The 21,204-nt window shown below is 40.5% G+C and overlaps 1 protein-coding gene and 1 long non-coding RNA gene across 4 annotated transcripts in view; one reads left to right on the forward strand and one right to left on the reverse strand.

The window, feature by feature from the left end:
• LRP11 (LDL receptor related protein 11) overlaps nucleotides 1-21,204 on the forward strand; it is a 39,779-nt gene that overhangs the window by 8,444 nt on the left and 10,131 nt on the right. Inside the window, exons 3-7 of one of the 2 annotated variants that reach the window (XM_060753548.2) lie at nucleotides 197-326; nucleotides 1,061-1,186; nucleotides 9,718-9,921; nucleotides 11,657-11,827; nucleotides 17,853-17,954. In XM_060753548.2, coding sequence (XP_060609531.2) covers nucleotides 197-326; nucleotides 1,061-1,186; nucleotides 9,718-9,921; nucleotides 11,657-11,827; nucleotides 17,853-17,954 — 733 coding nt within the window. The remainder of the gene's footprint in view (nucleotides 1-196; nucleotides 327-1,060; nucleotides 1,187-9,717; nucleotides 9,922-11,656; nucleotides 11,828-17,852; nucleotides 17,955-21,204) is intronic. The other variant, XM_060753549.2, reaches the window with a different exon arrangement.
• LOC137096522 (uncharacterized) lies at nucleotides 9,124-20,830 on the reverse strand. Of its 2 annotated transcripts, none has more exons than XR_010909528.1 (3): nucleotides 20,301-20,830; nucleotides 15,205-15,303; nucleotides 9,124-9,678 (listed from the first exon to the last, which is right to left on the reverse strand). It is a non-coding gene; the product is annotated as an uncharacterized lncRNA (long non-coding RNA). The 2 variants fall into 2 exon arrangements; XR_010909527.1 differs by lacking the exon at nucleotides 9,124-9,678 and adding an exon at nucleotides 11,419-12,233.

Genomic DNA, 21,204 nt, shown 5'->3' on the forward strand with positions numbered 1-21,204 from the left:
ATGCCATAGTAAGGTTACCAATTTATCTGTATTTAAAATAACCCAATTAATTTGGATAAAGTAGTATATAAATAAAGTAGTATTTAGTATGCTTATTATTCTTCCTACATGTTGATGCTTTTTAATAATATGATCTGACAACTAGAGTGTAAGGGCTAGAAGTCTATCAATTAATTTCTTGGTTTCTTTGGAACAGGTACCTCAGCCTGGAACACTGAAGCTTTCTCACTTGCAGGAAGGTAAATACATCTTACAGTTGACTGTGACTGACACCGCTGGCCAAAGGAGCTCTGATAATGTCTCAGTGACAGTGCTTCCCAGATTAGGTGAGAAAATAATTGCATTTATTTTGCAACAGTGTACTATCTGCAAAACTAGTTGGGAGTGACATTGTTTTTGATAATATCATGTGAAATATACACTGGCCAGAAGGATGATCAGTTGCAAAAGAGACTAGGAACTCTTCATTTTTAATAGCTCTTTTGAGGAGGACATTTCAGTAGGTATAATCCAAATGGACTAGGACTCTGGAGACCAGGATTCAATTCCCCGCTCAATGAAAACTTTCTGAGTGACTTTGGAAAACTTACATAGTCCTATCCCCAGGAAGGTTCACCTTAGAGTTGCTATATGTCAGAAATGACTTAAAGGCACACAACACTAATCAGAATGACAAGGAACACTTGCTGAAATTATATGTGCTGCATGATTACTGAATATGTAGAAGCCTGGTCCTGCTTTTGCATCTGATCATTCTACTGATATGTTGTTCAGAGCTAACAAATTATCATGCAGGCATGATCTGTGAGTATATCTATTGGTTACAAAGTACAGGAATCTGTTTTAATTGTTTGATAGTTTGCTACTCTTTCTTTTTAAAAGATTTATTTAGCAGTTTTAAATCATTTTTATGTGGATATGAGAGAAAGCTTTCACAACTAAGAAGGTAAATACTTAGTAGTTTCTTCCCCTGTATTTCCAGTGCTAGATAACTAGTTTTATCTAACCTTTAGACTACTTATTCAGGGATTTTTATTATTTGAGTATTGCATTCTTGCAGGATGTTCTGGGAGTTGTTCACGCTACCAGTTCCTTTGTGATGATGGCTGCTGTATTGACATCACCTTTGCCTGTGATGGCCTGGAGCAGTGTCCTGACGGATCTGATGAAGCTTTTTGTCAGAAATGTGAGTTTGCAGGACATTTAAGTACTAGTTTGTATTTATTTTATTTACAGTATATTCCAAAATGATGGACCCAATTTCAAAACTGTATTTCACGATGGCAACATGTAACAATTACATGCAAAGTTACAAAAGGTTTAATGGGTTTTCAGATTATCAATTTTTACTAACCATTTTGAGCTATAAATACATCTTTTAAACATTCTCCACAAATGGAGAAGACCTCATTAGGGCTAATTTTATGAGGTCACCATCTTGCAAATGACTGAGGCTAGGGGCTGTTTGTGCCCCTAGCCTCAGTCATTTGTGTGCTGAAACTTGGACCGCTTGAAAGGGTGGGCATAGAGTTATACATGATTATTTAAAACTCAATGCATACCCTTTTCAAATGTCAGGAATTTTATTCATGGGTGGTTCATAGTTGTAGAGATCTAGCGATTTCAAATCAGGTCCATCTTTTTTGAAACACCCTGTACATTCACTCAGGAGTCATAGCTGCTATATACAGGCAAGGTGAGAACACAGTTTACAATGCCTCCCTTGAAGACCAACAGCAAGGAGAAGTTGAAAGATAATCACACAAGTAACAGATGTGTAAAACAGTATTCTTTCTAAAACCAATTTGAATCTTCTGTGTTCATAGAGACTGAACTGAATCTCTATCACCCATACAGAACAGCGGGTGACTTGCTTAAAGCCCATTCTACATTGCCATATAAAAATCCAATATTTGATAGTAGTGTTTGTTTGTTTTCAGTCCTCTCAGCTCAGGTGGAGCACACATATATACAGTACATACTAGACAAGTGCATTCGAGGTAAACCTTGCCCCATTTTGTGTCCTGGCTTTCGTTGGGGGTCCTGATCTGTTTTTTGTGAGCCTCCCAGAATTTGGGAGAGTTGTTCTCAAGTCTTTTATTTCAGGGCCTGAAAATAGGACCATTATGGGTGGGGGGTTCCCACCCACTGGCTCCTCTTCCTGGCATGTGTTCTTCTTACCTGGCATCTGCTGTTTCTACTCTTGACTAAGAGGCGCTGGGCTGTAGGCACTGGCAGGTGCACATGCTTTCCGGGCCTCCACACAGATTTCGCCACACTCTCTGAGAGTGTGTGTGTGGCAGGGCATGCAGGCAGGCCCAGAGTGTGCCTGTAGTCAAGCTCGGGGCCTGCCTGAATGCATACCCTGCCACACACATACTCTCTTTCCAAGGCAAGGAGGCAAGTTTAAATGCACACGAAAGCAGGCTTTCGTTTTGAGCAGATTTTTGTGTGGGAAGGGGTGGAAGACATGAAAGAAATGGTAGAAATTGTAGGAACGAATTCCATGCACATGTCTATTACATTATACATGAGCTCCCATACACAAAAAGGTATGTTGCAACCAGGGGCGGTTCTTGCATTACGCTAGGTAAGCGACCGCTGAATAGTTTTTTTTTTTTTGCCAGAGGCACAAGGGCGCCTTTGTAAATGCCCCCTCCCCTCGGCAACCTTTCTCTGCCTCCCTCTCCCTCTTGAAGGCTACACAGAGTCCGCCGCCTCCCTTCTGGCTCTGCGCATGCGCCCCACAGTTGGACGGGAAAGGCGGGCTCGTGTGTTTCCCTCCACTCTGTGCCTGTGTGCGTGCGTGCAGGAGGAGGCGAGAGCAGCTGTGTGCGAGGAGGCGCCCCCGTGCCTCCAGTTATTCAAGATCGGGGAGGAGCAGGAGGGGCTCAAGGCCAGGTCAGTTCTAGTCACCTGCTTACAAGGAAAGGGCCTGTGGCTGCGAGGAATAGTGGGAGTTGGAGTCTTCCCCTCTGCATCCAAGAATTTCCTGGCCCCACTTACTGTTATTGTTATTATATTATTATTATTATTATTATTATTATTATTATCATTATCATTATCATTATCATTATTTTATTATATGGGGCAGAAAGAATGAGGGAACCTGGTATAACTTTGACTTGCTGTTGTTTGTGGGTTTGTTGTTGTTTTTGTTGTTGTTGTTGTTATATGGGGCAGAAAGTTGTATTGGATCACACGTGGGACACTTCACAAGTATCTAGGACTGTGTGATGTATAGGTGAATAATGCATGCAGATCCCAGTAAGGTCGCCTTCTGCAGCTGGCAGGCAGATCATGATTTTGTCAGTGCTGATTGTGTTTAAGTGCAGGCCAAGGTCTTTAGGGACTGCACCCAGTGTGCCAATCACCACTGGGACCATTTTCACTGGCTTGTGCCAGAGTCTTTGCAGTTCAATCTTTAAATCCTCATATTCCAGGTTTTCTGTTTATCCCAGATTATCTGGCAGTGCGGACTCATATAATCCAGTTCAAAGCAGATAACCTGGGATCGGATCTTGGGTTATAAGGACAGTGTAGAAGGGGTCTAGGGGCCTTCCAGACAGGCCCTATATCCCAAGATCTGATCCCAGGTTTTCTGTTTATCCCAGATTATCTGGTAGTGCGGACTCATATAATCCAGTTCAAAGCAGATAACCTGGAATCGGATCTTGGGTTATAAGGACAGTGTAGAAGAGGGCTAGGGACCCTTCCAGACAGGCCCTATATCCCAAGATCTGATTCCAGGTTTTCTGTTTATCCCAGATTATCTGGCAGTGTGGACTCATATAATCCAGTTCAAAGCAGATAATCTGGGATCGGATCTTGGGTTATAAGGACAGTGTAGAAGGGGTCTAGGGACCCTTCCAGACAGGCCCTATATTCCAAGATCTGATTCCAGGTTTTCTGTTTATCCCAGATTATCTGGCAGTGTGGACTCATATAATCCAGTTCAAAGCAGATAATCTGGGATCGGATCTTGGGTTATAAGGACAGTGTAGAAGGGGTCTAGGGACCCTTCCAGACAGGCCCTATATCCCAAGATCTGATCCCAGGTTTTCTGTTTATCCCAGATTATCTGGCAGTGTGGACTCATATAATCCAGTTCAAAGCAGATAATCTGGGATCGGATCTTGGGTTATAAGGACAGTGTAGAAGGGGTCTAGGGGCCCTTCCAGACAGGCCCTATATCCCAAGATCTGATCCCAGGTTTTCTGTTTATCCCAGATTATCTGGCAGTGCAGACTCATATAATCCAGTTCAAAGCATATAACCTGGGATCGGATCTTGTGTTATAAGGTCAGTGTAGAAGGGGTCTAGGGGCCCTTCCAGACAGGCCCTATATCCCAAGATCTGATCCCAGGTTTTCTGTTTATCCCAGATTATCTGGCAGTGTGGACATATAATCCAGTTCAAAGCAGATAACCTGGGATGGGATCTTGGGTTATAAGGACAGTGTAGAAGGGGTCTAGGGGCCCTTCCAGACAGGCCCTATATCCCAAGGTCTGATCCCAGGTTTTCTGTTTATCCCAGATTATATGGCAGTGTGGACTCATATAATCCAGTTCAAAGCAGATAACCTGGGATGGGATCTTGGGTTATAAGGACAGTGTAGAAGGGGTCTAGGGGCCCTTCCAGACAGGCCCTATATCCCAAGATCTGATCCCAGGTTTTCTGTTTATCCCAGATTATCTGACAGTGTGGACTCATATAATCCAGTTCAAAGCAGATAACCTGGGATCGGATCTTGGGTTATAAGGACAGTGTAGAAGGGGTCTAGGGGCCCTTCCAGACAGGCCCTATATCCCAAGATCTGATCCCAGGTTTTCTGTTTATCCCAGATTATCTGGCAGTGTGGACTCATATAATCCAGTTCAAAGCAGATAACCTGGGATGGGATCTTGGGTTATAAGGACAGTGTAGAAGAGGTCTAGGGGCCCTTCCAGACAGGCCCTATATCCCAAGATTTGATCCCAGGTTTTCTGTTTATCCCAGATTATCTGGCAGTGTGGACTCATATAATCCAGTTCAAAGCATATAACCTGGGATCGGATCTTGGGTTATAAGGTCAGTGTAGAAGGGGTCTAGGGGCCCTTCCAGACAGGCCCTATATCCCAAGATCTGATCCCAGGTTTTCTGTTTATCCCAGATTATCTGGCAGTGTGGACTCATATAATCCAGTTCAAAGCAGATAACCTGGGATGGGATCTTGGGTTATAAGGACAGTGTAGAAGGGGTCTAGGGGCCCTTCCAGACAGGCCCTATATCCCAAGATTTGATCCCAGGTTTTCTGTTTATCCCAGATTATCTGGCAGTGTGGACTCATATAATCCAGTTCAAAGCAGATAACCTGGGATCGGATCTTGGGTTATAAGGACAGTGTAGAAGGGGTCTAGGGACCCTTCCAGACAGGCCCTATATCCCAAGATCTGATCCCAGGTTTTCTGTTTATCCCAGATTATCTGGCAGTGCAGACTCATATAATCCAGTTCAAAGCATATAACCTGGGATCGGATCTTGGGTTATAAGGTCAGTGTAGAAGGGGTCTAGGGGCCCTTCCAGACAGGCCCTATATCCCAAGATCTGATCCCAGGTTTTCTGTTTATCCCAGATTATCTGGCAGTGTGGACTCATATAATCCAGTTCAAAGCAGATAACCTGGGATGGGATCTTGGGTTATAAGGACAGTGTAGAAGGGGTCTAGGGGCCCTTCCAGACAGGCCCTATATCCCAAGATTTGATCCCAGGTTTTCTGTTTATCCCAGATTATCTGGCAGTGTGGACTCATATAATCCAGTTCAAAGCAGATAACCTGGGATCGGATCTTGGGTTATAAGGACAGTGTAGAAGGGGTCTAGGGACCCTTCCAGACAGGCCCTATATCCCAAGATCTGATCCCAGGTTTTCTGTTTATCCCAGATTATCTGGCAGTGCAGACTCATATAATCCAGTTCAAAGCATATAACCTGGGATCGGATCTTGGGTTATAAGGTCAGTGTAGAAGGGGTCTAGGGGCCCTTCCAGACAGGCCCTATATCCCAAGATCTGATCCCAGGTTTTCTGTTTATCCCAGATTATCTGGCAGTGTGGACTCATATAATCCAGTTCAAAGCAGATAACCTGGGATGGGATCTTGGGTTATAAGGACAGTGTAGAAGAGGTCTAGGGGCCCTTCCAGACAGGCCCTATATCCCAAGATTTGATCCCAGGTTTTCTGTTTATCCCAGATTATCTGGCAGTGTGGACTCATATAATCCAGTTCAAAGCAGATAATCTGGGATCGGATCTTGGGTTATAAGGACAGTGTAGAAGGGGTCTAGGGACCCTTCCAGACAGGCCCTATATCCCAAGATCTGATTCCAGGTTTTCTGTTTATCCCAGATTATCTGGCAGTGTGGACTCATATAATCCAGTTCAAAGCAGATAATCTGGGATCGGATCTTGGGTTATAAGGACAGTGTAGAAGGGGTCTAGGGACCCTTCCAGACAGGCCCTATATCCCAAGATCTGATCCCAGGTTTTATGTTTATCCCAGATTATCTGGCAGTGTGGAAACAGATATAATAGTACACGAGTTTTCAAAATTGAAAGCCAGAAAAATATCTTTTTAATTTTAAAAGTGTTCAAGTTTATTTATGTTAAAAAAAAACTGGATGTTAAAATATCCAGTCAAGTGAAGGGGCCAGATGCTGGCCGTGTTGCCACACCCATTGCAATGGTCCAGGCTGGCATGGCACTTTTGAAGGACAAGAGTTCGCTTTCTTAAAAAGGAGGTGTCTATTCTCCTAGGGCTGTGTTCTCCAAAACAAATCTGATTTACAGACCCAACAAGCATGGGTTTGAGTTCTCTGTTATTAGCAAGACCCTAATCTGAAAAATCTTTTGAAGAGACAGCATGACCAATAAACCTTTGTGTAGTACTTGTAGACCAAAAATAACAACAAAAACTTAAAATTGTTGCTAAGTTTAATAAAATATTTGCATTCTAAAAAAAGTTAATTTGTGTTAATTCTAGGTAATGTAACTATATGAACATAATGTTGTAAGTAAATTTCTGGTTTGTAAGGTAACTCTTTTATTCACCTCTACCTTCTATGTTTTATTTTTCAGTGATTGGTTGAGGGGGGGGGGGGCGCCAAAATAATGTTTGCTTACCTTTGAAAATTACCTAGGGCCGCCTCTGGTTGCAACACTGACTTATGGGGCCCCATTTGTACCTTTGATGGCATTTTGGAGCAGAAAATAACAGAGGAAGGTAATAGTAAATAAAAAAGCAGTAAATATAATGAGTAAACAACAATAGGATGGAATTAAGGACAGTAAGTAGTGATAAGCTTATAAAACTAAAATCCTGATGATTCAATTGCATTAGGTTCGCTTCTGAAGCGCTTCAGAAGAGACTTGCAGTTTTTCAAGTCACTCCTGACACAACATTAAAAAAAATTGCATTAGATCATGGCAGTTAGTGGTGTCAAGATGCATTAATTCTGCAGTATAAATTCACCTTCAGATTCAGAAAACCCAACCGCTCATCAGAGTAGACAATAAAAGGTCAAATAAACTGATGGTCTGGTTTGGTATAAAACTGCTGAATGTATGGGACAATGGCAAAGTGTACATTTCATATGGAAGGTATTCCGGGCCAGCCTCTGGTGCCAATAGTTGAATGTAAATAAAACTGCCAGAGTCTTGCTCCCACATAGTAGTGGGCTGGATGAATCAGTGATCTGGCTTGGTGTAGGACAACTCAGAAACAGGAAAACATTAGACAGAATGAGGAAATCACCTCATGCAGCAGATAATGAAAAAGCAAGAAAAAGATGTTTTGTTTGAAATTCTTGTTTTGTTACTAGAGATGAGGGGAAAGGTTTGTGAATTTGATATCAGTGTATAGTGTATCTTGAATGAAGGAAAACGAGGGGGGAGACATTTGCCACTCTGCCTCAAATTACAAAACATTTTCAATTGCCCTTGGGATAGCTCTTTCTGAGAAAAATGTGATATTGGTTGTAATTGCAACAAATATTTTAGGCCCTCAAGTAGTTGCATTCTAAAATATTTATTAAAAATACCATGTCATTAATGCAGACAAGTTCTGTTCAAGTTTAAAGAAAAATGAGCTTGAGACTGAAGTTGAATTTGACAGGGTTTGGGTTTTTTTTTTAATCTAGGAGAATTGGAATGATTGTTCTGAACAAACATTTTAAAGATCAGTTATACCCTAAAGGCACTGCTTGATCAAACCAAAATAAAAAGCGAAATCTGAATGTATCCTTCCTTGCCTTTTAAAACCTTGGCTGATATTGTTTTGTTAAGAGTTTGGCTCTTGCCCTGGGTTTATTCTGAGAGTGAAAACTGCTGATGAGTTAAGATGATCAGTTGGATAGACTGTTTTGTTAAACATTTGTTCCAAATGAATGAAAATCTAACCTGGTGTGTTTCTCCACCTATAGAAAGTTATGAATAGAACCAGTCAACCCAGAAAGATAAAAATGTGGTACATTTTTAATAGCCTGACTGCTAGGAATGTAAAGTCATAGATATTATATTTCTAGAAACAGATGTTTATATTACAATGGTTAATGCAGTTTTTGCTATTGTTATAATAGAAGAGAAAGAATTAGATTTACCAGTTGTGAAGTGGCAAGTTAGAGGCTAATTTCCCTGTAGTTTGTGTTAAGTCAGTTTGTTTTTGTTTTGTGGGGTAGGGTTAGTTAGTAATTAGAGAGAGGATGAGTTGGGGCGGAGGGGAGGAGATATCTTTGGCTAGTTTTTTGTCTACCACATCTCTATATTCCTTGCATCTTGATTTATATACAAGTTACGTATCCCTTAGGGCCCCTGGTGGTGCAGCGAGTTAAACTGCTGAGCTGCTGAATTTGCTGATCCAAATGGTGGCTGTTTGAATCCTGGGAGCTTCTGTTAGGCCCAGCTTCTGCCAACCTAGCAGTTCAAAAACATGCAAAATCAATAGGTACCTCTTCTGTGGGAAAGTAACAGCATTCCATGCAGTCATGCCAGCCACATGACCTTGGAGGTGTCTACGGACAATGCCAGCTCTTTGGCTTAGAAATAGAGATGAGCACCATCCCCCAGAGTCAGACATGACTAGACTTAATGTCAGGGGAAACATTTATCTTTACTTAAGTATCCCTTATCAGGAATTTCAAAATCCAAAATACTCCACAAAATAGTTCACATGGATGGCTAATTTAGTGACAACTTTAATTACATAAACTTTCTTTCATGCAGTAAATCATATAAAGTATCATATAAGAAACATAAATTAATTTCATGGTTAGACTTGGTTTCCATCTCCAAGATACTTCAATCTATATATGCTAGGATTCCAAAATTAAAAACAAAATCCAAAATATGGAATACTTTGAGGTACAGAATACTGCCACTATTGAGGCAGGGAGATTCAAGCCCTTCTATTAGAGAGAGGTGGCCATGGGTTTCAGTTGCCCCACCAACACAAAGTTAATGCTATCCAGGTGTTGTCCATCAGTTTTGTGTTGCTCTGCAAGATGCAGGTTTTAATCACAGGTAGGGTGTCTTCATCTTCTGCTTCACAGGAACATTTGTCAAGGTGAAAGACAAGATCTCCAAAGGTCAACTTCATTTCTCCCAGCAGATCAAACATTGTTTGAATGTTCCAATTTTTTCATCATCCTAGAAACGATATTTTTATTTTAATTCCCATGTATTCAGTTGATTCGGGACCAAAGAAAACAACTCATATGGCCATTAGCTCTCTTCAGCAAAATAGCATTGAATTAACTAAGGACACCAACAAGGAACTTGCATTTGAAATCTCCCAGAAAGCTGCTGAAGACAGTCAAGCACCTGATGCAGACAAGTTTGACCAATCGCCCTCTCAGGAAGCAAAGAAAAAAACTACTGGATCTGTGCCAGGTAAGATTAATAATGATATAGCGTTCTCTTTATCCCAGTAACACAAAAGGTAAAGGCATAGACACAATACTGGCACAATGTCGATGCCATACTAATTTAATATCATGTTTTGTGGCATAAGTACAATTTTTGTGCTTAGGTATGTTCCATCCTAAGCACTTACATGTTATTGTAACATCCACAGGGAATTTTACTTTTCTCTACTTGGAGAACATGTTGGTTTTAGTGTAAAATAATCATACCTAGATCTGTGGATATCAATGATATGACTGATTTTTAAAAAGATAGTAACTTTCTTGTGTCTAGATGTGGTCATAAGTAGTAACTACATATCTTATTAATCAAGATAGATCTTACTGTTTACAAAGTCAAGCAAATATTCTGCATTTGCCAATGGTAAAACTTCATAAAAATTGTGCAAGAACAAGATCAAATGTTTCAGTGCCTGTGTAGAAATAATTTATTGTCTGATACCACTTGACATCATATCTTTGACATGCAATAGATTATAGCAAAAACTCTACATATATATATAGAATAAAAGTGTATCACTGTTAACAATGCATGTTTTATCAGGTCTCAGTGAATGGTAAAAATGATATTGTCAACATGCCCTTAGGAAGTGAGAGAAAATAGGATCTGTTTTGCTTGAGTCTAACAGGCAGATTTTGCAGTTGGATCAGTAAAATCTTTGCATATTTACTTGGAAATAAATCAATTTATTAAGAAGCATTTGCTTCTTAATAAGGAGAGATAGGACTATAGTAAGAGAAACACACATAGTTGAACATCGCTGTTCGCTGATGTAAGATGTGATAGTATGTTTTCATTAATTTTGTTTCTATTTCAAAACTATTGAGAAAATTATATCAAATTGTATCCTGTAGTGAATCATGCAAGTCCCGTTCTTTATACCCACTGTGGCATCTCCCCACAAACAACAATGTCTCTGCAAAGCTGTTCTTATAGCGCAGAGCTGTCAAACATGTGGCAGTCCAGATATTTCAGACTCCAACTCCCAGAAACTCAAGCTACTCATTCAAAGGGTAGGAATTCTGGGACCTGACATCCAAAATGCTGCTATAGTGCAAGGAGAGCTCTGTAGTATTATTCGATATTGCCCAGAGGGTTGCAGTAACTAAAGAAGGATAGGAAGAATTGAGTGTCTCTCCATTCACAAGCAGAGGTGTTCCAATGCATGCAACCCTTTTGTTTCCATGGCCCATTATCTTTGGAAGCAAAGCATTTTGTAACATATGATGAGCATTTGGAATATGTAGAATATGTAGAAAAAAATCTAGCCAAACTGCTGCAGTAGAAAAGATAGAGCATACTAAATCAAATACAGAGAGGAGGGAGAAAGAGAGAGAAGAAAAGGATGAGAAGGCCAACAGTCGATCCCTCGAACAAGAAAGTAAAACAGTGTTGATGTCTAGCATGTGTCCAAAAGTTCCCCCTTTCGAAGAAAAACTAAAGTTTTTCTTCTAAAGGGGGAACTTTTGTTAGTTATTAGTTATTACAAGTTTTCCCAATCCTAATTTGTCTCTTAGAGCTACAAGCCAAAGAAGGGATACTTTTAGCAGTTTTCAAAGCATATGCCAGACAAGAATTTATTCCGTGCCTCCTTAACTCCTCCACATACATAAATGTTAGAAAATGTTGTTTGGGGACTTTTGTTTTCTGCCAGCATATAAAAACGTATATTTATAGTTTACTTTTCCTGTTACAATTACAGAGCAGTGCTTGTTTTCCCCTGATGCTGGTCCATGTAATGAGCACTTTCCTCGCTGGCATTTTGATGATATTTTGGGTACTTGTATACATTTCATCTATGGTGGCTGCAAAGGCAATGGAAACAACTTCCTTCAAGAATCTGACTGTCTTGCTGAATGTGTAAACGTTCATGGTAATAATCAGTCACTTCTTAAAAACAAAAACAAAGTCCAGTGTTGTTATCATGTTGACCTACTGGAATTGTATGAGCTGGTTTACCAAGGGTCCTTTTACACTACTTAGCATAGTGCTATGATTCAACTTTAAGCCCCATCGAAAAATCCCATCAAAGTGTGGGTTTTGCAGTTTAGGAAGGAGCACTCAAAGTTCTCAGTCACAGAACTCTCATGCCTCACTATACTACAAATCCCAGGATTCTATAGAATGTTGGCATGCTAGTTAAAGTGCAACCATTGTGCTATAATTGCATGGTGTGAAAGCACTCCAGTTTTCTTAGTTGAAAAGAGGTCTGTGATAACAGCTATTCAGACAACCAAGCTTGCACAATGCAGTTGCTGATTGTAGTGTACTCTTTCACTCTGCAATTTGAAGAGAAAGACAAGTGTGAAGTCATGAGGAAGATAACTGCAATTCACAATTAGCCATGATCAATATATTGCTTCTGTCCAACTTCAGTTGCCAAAGAAGCTTAATCCAATGTTAGACCTATGTTCCTGGCAGTCATTACTGGCTGATTCTAGCACTGTAAAATTGTAGAAGAGTCCCAAGGGGACACAAAACACAGGGGGATACAACTGTCAAATTAAATGAAGAATTGAATGTAAATACGATAATATCGTGAAAGTAACTGTACACAAAATAAGATTTTTTAACCTAAAACAACCAAAGCAACTAAGTAAATAATGTAACTGATGAACATGTGGTGTGCAACAGACAAGTACATCATGAAACGGAATGCAGCCAATGATTACCATGAAGTACATTTAAAGTAAATATAAGGATTAAAATTCATAATACAAAGGAAACTAATAATAAAATTATTGTCCAATAGTCATCAAACCAATCCTTTATATTTAATATTTACAGTCATACAAACTGCTACCAGTGGTCTGTATTTAACTAACCCATGTTTTGCCTTTCCTTCATTCTGCAGTTCTAGTCATTATTGTAAAGTACATTTTGAACCCATCATTTTGATTTCTAAATGGGAACATATTCCATGTTTAGATGTAATTAGGCTGTTATATATTATATATAAGCCAATTTATATACTTCAACATACTGATACGAGTAGGGGAGCCTGTGATCACTACTTGTTACACATCAGAAGATGAGTGGATTTTGACACATACTGGTAGTTCTTAAAATAGAGCAGGGAGAGTGGCTAAACTGGGTCAGTCACAACACAGATGGGTTGTTATCAGCAAATGTATGTGGGCATATGTCATCCTCAGTGGTGTACTAGTTTGATTTTTTTGACTTGAGAGACCAGAATCCAAATCCAATGTAATAAGTGTTATTATTACATTGCTGTTAATTGTATATTTATGTTTTGATGTGGGCGCCATGGGGTGTCTCTTTGTTAGCTGTCCTAAGTCCCTCTGCGGAGGTTGAGAAAGGACGGGATATAAAAGCTCTAAATAAATAATAAATAAATCCCTGCTTGGCCATGAAAATCAACTGGATGGCCTTAGACAAGTCACACTCTCAGAGGAAGGCAGATGTAAACCCCTTCTGAACAAATCTGGCCAAAAAAAAAAATCACCATGACTGGGTTGCCATAAAGTATAAAGGATTTGAAGGTCCATAATAACAACAACAATCCTTGGTTTACAATCTCATAACTGCTAGAAATTGATGTTTGTGGTTGTTAATCACTGAATGTGCTTTTTAAAAACCTTACTCTTTCAGCCTGGCAGAATCCCAGCCCAAGAATAACAGAGGCGCTGCATATCAGGGCACTGCAAAATTACATCTCTAGCACTCCCCCAGTTGCAGGGAAGCTTGAGACAAGCGGTTAGCACAGGACTTCAAGGTGTATTGCCAGTTCTCTGCTCTGAATATATCCCAAAAACAGGAGAGTATTGCAGGAGAGAGCTGCAAATATCATTTCACATTGTCCTGATCCACAGCACCTCAAAAAGTCTTCAGTGGGGCCCTTCTAGACTGAAAGGTCCTTGGATTTTGCTCCTTGTATTTTGCATCTGTTTGAATTCACTTGGCTCCAGACCAGGCCTCTTCAACCTGCAGAACTTCAGATGTTTGAGCCTCCAGCACCCTGAAGCCCTAGCCAGCTTGTTCACCCATCAGGAATTCTGGGAGCTGAAGTCCAAAACACGCAGAGGGACGCAGTTTGAAGAGGCCTGCTCTAAACCATGTTGCTTCTATCATTTTACATCACAAATTAAAACATAAACATAGGATGATGCCATGGGAGTCAAACTGCTGCTAACTGCATAGTTTAGATACCCTGCTGGCTACAGATAATGTTGTAGATGTGCAGGTCCACATATTTGAGGACGAAACTACACAATACACTTTTGCTGAAATGGCATTCCTGTGATTAATCTGTAAACTTCAACTCGAGTAAATTTATTAAAAGACCAGTATCTGTAAAATCAACACTTCTGTAAATCCTGCTAATTCATTGGGTCTGGTTAGATTTAACAGTTGGATTTAGCATTCTGTCAATTCCATGTGGAATCCCTTGCTGCACTTCACTATTTTCAGCCTGATTAGTTCCCCTTTGCCAGCTAACCATGTAACAAAGATATAAAGTGCATTTTGTCAATATTAGTAGGGAGGAGTAATCATGCAGGAAATAAGGGGGGGGGGATTTGACTGTGTTATTGTTACTTGGTGGGAGTAAGCACATATTGGTCATTATCCTGTGACAGTCCCATCTCTCCTAAATGCATTTATAGAAATGCATCTTGACCAGGAATGTAGCCGGGGGGGGGGGGGGGGGGGCTTCAGGGGCTTCAGTTCCCCCCCCCCCTGAAATTCTCATGGTGGTTCGCGAAAAGGCCTTACTGGTGCATTATTTAAACTGTTATGTTTATTCATATCATGATCTGATCACCATACTCAATATATCCCATATGCATGGGGGTATTGGGGTAATGATACAAAAGGTTTGCTAGGGTAGACCCTCTTTCACTCAGATCCCCCCCAACCCCCCCCCTGAAAAAAACTCACCCCCCCCCCAATCGAAATCCTGGCTACGGGCCTGATCTTGACCTTTCTGCTCCCAGATTTGATCCATGAGTGTCAGGGGAACATGTGTGGCCAAGAATACATGTGGTCACAAAGTGTTCTGGAGAGTGGTAGATTAGATCTCCTTTACTTCAAAGAAGTGTATTCCAGTTTCCTGGATGAACTGTCAGTTTGTCGGTTCTGAGAGTGAGGAAAATAGAGGAGCTTGAAGCCAATAATGACCAAGCCTCTGATTTAACTTCCTGGACATCTTGATTCCTGCCATTTGAGGTTGTAGTGGTCTGTATGTATGTTAATAATGTCTGTTGGCCCCTCTACTGAGTGTCTCCATACCTCAATTGCAGTCTTGATTGTTGGGATCTATTTCTTTTCCATTGCTGTCAGCTTTCTTCAGTAGTAGGCACAGGGAAAGTGAATCACTGGCATCATGAGCTGGAGAAACACTTCTCTTATAGTGACATGGCAGGAATCAGATTCAACAACAAACAGTAAACTGTGCATTCTAGTGAATCCTATTGAAATAAACAACTTCTGCCAGAGATTGTCATAGAGTTGTCCGGAAGGAGCTAAAATATTCCCAGATGTATCCTCTTTAGAAATTTGCAAAGTCCTCCAGGATAACTCCGTAGTAACTTGTGGTGGGAGCATATCATGGAATCACTTGGAGAACCTAGAAAATTCCTAGAGAGGACATATTTTATTGGATGTAGGTAGGTGAAATCATAGGTACTGGTCCCAAAGACAAGATGTTCACACTTTGTAGGTTAATCCTTTGTGTTCCGATTTTCAGTGACTCAGTCTGAATCCTTTAACAGAAGCTTCAAAGAGCAGTGCTTGTTTGGATTGTTACAATGAGATGCTATATAATAGGATTTTTAAAGGCAATGCAGACATGTTTGTGTTTCAAGCATTCTCTAAAAAGTTTAAAGCACCTTTGTTTATTTATGCAAGGCTTATCTTGCATAATTATTTCATTTCGCCTGGGCAAAGGATTTCCTGAAACATATTGAACCACTCCACCTTTTTGTGGTTTAGGAACTTATAACTATTATTTCCACATGTTGTTTATCTCTAGTACCATTTGTGTGTGTGTGTGTGTGTGAGAGAGAGAGAGAGAGAGAGAGAGAGAGAGAGAGAGAAGTAGTGTCCTACATTAAATATAGCTTTGTTCTGGCATAATGGTCAATTTTCCCTTGAGGAGATGGTTTTCAAAGGATGGACACTAGCACTTCTCAGTGTGCCCTGTGGAACGAAGAGCAGCTACATTTTTTTCTCAAGTCCTACAATGACTGGAGAAATCGAGTTCTGACACAGCTGCTTCCTCAGCATTTATCCCTCCCAGCCAGAGCTCAGGGTCAAGGGAAAGGACTGTCCTCCAAGCTTTGTTGTTTTTTGTTTTGTTTTTTTTGGGGGGGGGGTGCCTTCTGTATAGAACTGATAGGATGTTTTTCTCTCACTGTCCTTGGAAAGTATGCACGGCACAATGCTGGAATGTGTAGTGCTACACTGGTGCTGAGTCAGCTGCATTGTTTTGTTAGGTCTCATAACGGTTTGATGGGGTTTGAGTGAGTTCATCTGCCTGCTTACTCATCCATCCACCTGTCCATTTATTTCACTCAACTTGGCATTCATTCAGCCTCTTTGCTGAAGCTTTCCATTTGCCCTGTTAGTTTGTTTCTTCCTAAAGTCCAGAGAAGCTTACCTGTTTCTGACACTTAATTTTTTATTTTAGGTTATTTTATTTTATGCTTCCAGGGCAGTAGACCTCTCTCCTTTTAGCTACTGTACACATAGCAACAAGGATGTTAGGGAGAAAAGGAACTTTTATATCACTTTTTCCTAGCACTTTGAATACATTTATACAACGCAAAAGCCATTGACAACATCAGGTCAGTGAGGACTGTGAGACTCCAGGGAAAGTGAAGAGTTTAAAGTGGAGTAAAAAAGTGTGGAATAAAATATGTTCCCTGTTTATATGCATGTGCACTTTCAGGCTCTCTGTCAACTTATGGCAGACCTATAAATTCCATAGGATTTTCTTTGACAAGGAAGATTCAGATGTAGTTTTGCCAGTTCCTTCCTCTGACATATAGCCTGAAGCACCTGCTATTTGTTGGTGGTCTCCAATCCAAGTACTAACCAAGGCTGATCTTGCTCAGTTTCCAAGCTCAGAGAGAATCTGCTGCCTTTAGAATATTTCGGCGTATTCTGACTAATCAGGTAAAAACAACCAGCTCAAAGTAGCTTACACACACTATTGAAAAATAAAACATGTTACTACGTTTTAATTGTTTTTTGATGGATTATTTAAACCACTTGCAGGGAGAGGGGTTTAACCAGAAAGGCAGCATATGAACATAAATATGATATAAGTATACACTTAAAAGGAAGTTCTGCTGAGTTCTGTGGGACTTAACCAAATAGATTTGTGCATAACATGGATGAGAATCATGTGCCTTTCCCAGATGATGTTGGACTGCTTTTCTTCGCAGCCCTGGTAACTATTGCCAAAGGTAAGGATTGCTGGGAACTGCAGTTCAGCAAAAGCTGGAGGACTACACCATTCCCATTCATTATGTACATGGCTGCAACCTTAGTCACACATTTTCCCACTGTAAATAGGACAACATACTACTGAGGACAAACTTGTATACGAAACCATCTCAAACAATGGCAGTTCTGGAAAGCCCTTCCCTAAATTTGCAACCTGTGTGCTATCTCTAACATACTAGCATGTTTTGTTTGGGGTTTTTTTTCTATATATAATATAAAACACAGCTGGGCAAGCAGAATAAATACCTATTCCGCATTTTTGCATTCTTTAAATCCTCTCTAAAATAAAATAAGCTTTTATATTGTAAGAAAACCAACTCTAACTTCATCACTTATTATAGTTCATGAAATGTTGGAGATAGTGCAGTCTACAGAGCAAATTATTCTTCAATTAATGAGACATAATCATCTCCTGATTCATTTTACAGGTTCTAGAACCTCAGGGAAAGACACAGATGAAAAGAATGAAGATGACATTGTGTCATTAAAGGGCACACAAACTGAAAAAAGCCATCCAGTCCCAGAAGCAGGTAATTAAGAGACTACATTTTCAAGTAATCTTTTCCCTGGTATGGAATTTAATTTGAACTAAGCATATAAGATCCATGCTAGTCCTGGCTCCATTCGATATCTCATCTCACAGTGGCCATACAGATGTTTATCAGCATGAATATTAAATCTACCCATGCCAAAAGGTTCTGTTTTTTGGGGATGACTAGTTCAAAGTGCTTCCAAATTAGTGGGGCTATGGCAAATGAATGAATCAATGAATGAAGCTTTATTCATATACCGTCCTGTCTCCCAAAGGGACTTGGAGAGGCAAGACAATTAAGACATTCCACCACCAATCAGATTTCTGTGTCCACCACCATTAACTTTGTCTCTGATCTCTACATTTGTAACATGGCAGTAACTTACTTTAAAACTTCAGTAGAGCATTTAGAGCTATAATTTAGGCATCCAGGGGCATGCCTAAATTATAGGCAAGCAATGGACAAACAATGTTCCCACTAAAGTTGGTATCACTCAGTACCTTAACTCATGGTGTCACCCCCATGGACCTACCCCAAAAGAGAGCCTATGCAGTCCTCCTGGCCATCATTGTCCTGCAAATCTAGTCCTTCCTCTCCTAATTCAACCTCCTTCACTTCCTCAGCTGGTTTTGCATTTTAGCTGCTGCTCTGGCAGATGCATTATTTTGCAGCTGTGTCTCCCCCCCACCGCCATCCTTTCTCGACCTGTAATGGTGCATTCAGTTTTCCTCAGTTGCTGCCTCCTCTGTTACTCCTATCCATCTATGGTGTCAAAGATTCCTTAGCAGCTGATGGGACAGATTTCTGCCGCCTCTAAGAGGAAGCTGTAGGACACCTGGGAGAAGACAACCTACCATGGAATTGCTTCATGTACAAAGTGCCATGAAAACTGCAGTGGGAGAGGCCCTCGATTTGCAGGCCTCCTCATGTTCCAGTTGAGATTTCTGATGGTTGTTTTTTTAATCAATTAGGGAAGCTGGAAGGTTGCACAATGTCATTTGAGTGATAGCAGTAATCTGTCACAGCCTGGAAAAAAACCCTTTTAAACCAACTCTTCCAGGCTGGATTTAAACTGTTATAACCAGTTAATAATATCAAGCATGGCAGGAAATAGATTTGCTATTTTTCACAGTTTTGCTTTTTTATAAGGAATCCATATAATGCTATTATCCAGTGGCTGCTATGGTTTTTTTCCTCTGATCATGGAAAACCCAGCTTTATTTTAAAAGTATGCTGCGGGAGGGAGCATATTCTCCACAACTATAGATTTATTTGGCATATTTGTTCCATCTTTTTAAAAGGACAGCATAGAGACTTGGGCAAAGGTGAGAACTGCTGAGATGTATAAAAAGCAAAACTGATGAGCACTTAGAAAAATCAAAGCTCCATGTGCTGATCGATGGTCACTTACTTATTTCTTAATTATTTAAAAAGCCTAATGCATGTCAGGAGCCCTCAGTGGCACAGCAAGTTAAACTGCTGAACTTGCTGAACTTGCTGACTGAAAGATCGATAGTTCAAATCCGGAGAGCAGGGTGAGTTCCCACTGTTAACCCCAGCTTCTGCCAGCCTAGCAGTTCAAAAAAATGCAAATGTTTGTAGATCAATAGGTACTGCTTCCGGTGGACATGGCGACGGGATAGCCTCGTCGAGAGGGAGCTCCCGACGAGGACCAGCGTTGGGTGGTTAGGTAGAGCTAAAAAAGCTCCCCCCTTTGCCGGATTGAGTGCAAAGGTGTCGTGAACCCCAAGGACGCTTGAGGCCCCAAAGATCTCTCCCCCCTCAAGGAGGAGAAGTCGAGAGGGTCCGAGCGGGAAGGGGAAGCGAGCCACCCCGCAAGGATCAAGCCGCGAGGCTTGTCTAACCGCCGCCAAAACCACTCAAAATAGAAGAAGAGGAAGATAGAAGAAACCCCGGCTGGGGAAAGGAAAAAAGAAAGACCCCAACCCCAGGTAACGGGAAGGTGTTCCCAAATTAATAATATCTGAAGGAAGGGAGGAACGGAGGGAAGAGAAAGACAAGGAAGGCTGAAGAAGGAACAAACAATAAGAATAAGAATAAAGAAACACAGAATCAGAAAATAAAGACATAAATTATATGAATTATATGTAGGTGATTTGATAACTTGGGCAAATTGGACTAAATTGGACAAGTGGAAATTTGGCGAAAATAGATTAAATTAATGGAAAATAAGTTGATCTATGGAAATTAATCTCTAATTTTTATATATATATTATAATTTACTACAAAAGAAGTAAGGAGGATAAAGAGCCCCCCACGCAATCTTAGGGGAGGCTCCCTTTGGAACCAGAGACGAAAGAAAGAAAGATAAACAACACCGACCTTGACGCCATTATTGTTGAGTCTACCCCAGCCTTCTTTATAAACAATCTGGCTGCACGAAGTAAAGGAAGTGACGGAACAGGAACAGGAAGGCAGGAGACTCTGGAGGACTAAGAAAAGAGAGGAACCAAGAGGGGCCGGAAAGGAGTGAAGGAGGAAGTGACGGGGCGGAAGGAGAGCTGGCGCCATCTTGGATCATAGAGAAAAAACGTTATAGACTGGCAGAGAAGGAATTTGTGCATCTGGAAGACAGGGAGAATTGGAGGAGCAAAGGAGTGGCGGAGCAAGCATAAGAGTCACAAATAGAAGTGGCAGAGAGGAGACACGAGGACGAGAAGAAGACGACGACGGACAAGGAAGAGAAGAAGACGGCGGCGGACCAGGAAGAGAAGAAGACGACGACGGACCAGGAAGAGAAGAAGACGACATCGGACCAGGAAGAGAAGCAGACGAAAGTTACTATAAAAGGGAGGAGAACTGGATGACAAATAATCATTGAAGGAACATACATAAAGAGGAATAGATAAGTAAAGGACTAATTTAAAATTTTGGTGCTCCCAAGTGGAGGAAAAGAGTTTGTGCTTCCTATTAGAAATTTGGTATTTTAGAAATTTTATATTTGTGATAAATTGATAACCCATTGTAGCCATTATATTATTATATGAAATTGACTTAAGACAATATAGTGTCATATCTTTTTTAAAAGGGGGGAAATTAGAATAAAATAAATAAAATTAATTAGAATTAGTGAAAGTATTAGATTTCAAACTTTAGTGGGTAGATATATTATGAGTGAATGAATTAACTTTATAATTTGTCAATAATTGAATAATTGAAGACCTTTAAGAAGTAAGAAGCAAGAAGTAAGAAATTGGTCTACATCACAATCGATTACGAAATTAAA

This window comes from Anolis sagrei, chromosome 1, assembly GCF_037176765.1.
Source record: "Anolis sagrei isolate rAnoSag1 chromosome 1, rAnoSag1.mat, whole genome shotgun sequence".
NCBI lineage: Eukaryota > Metazoa > Chordata > Lepidosauria > Squamata > Dactyloidae > Anolis > Anolis sagrei.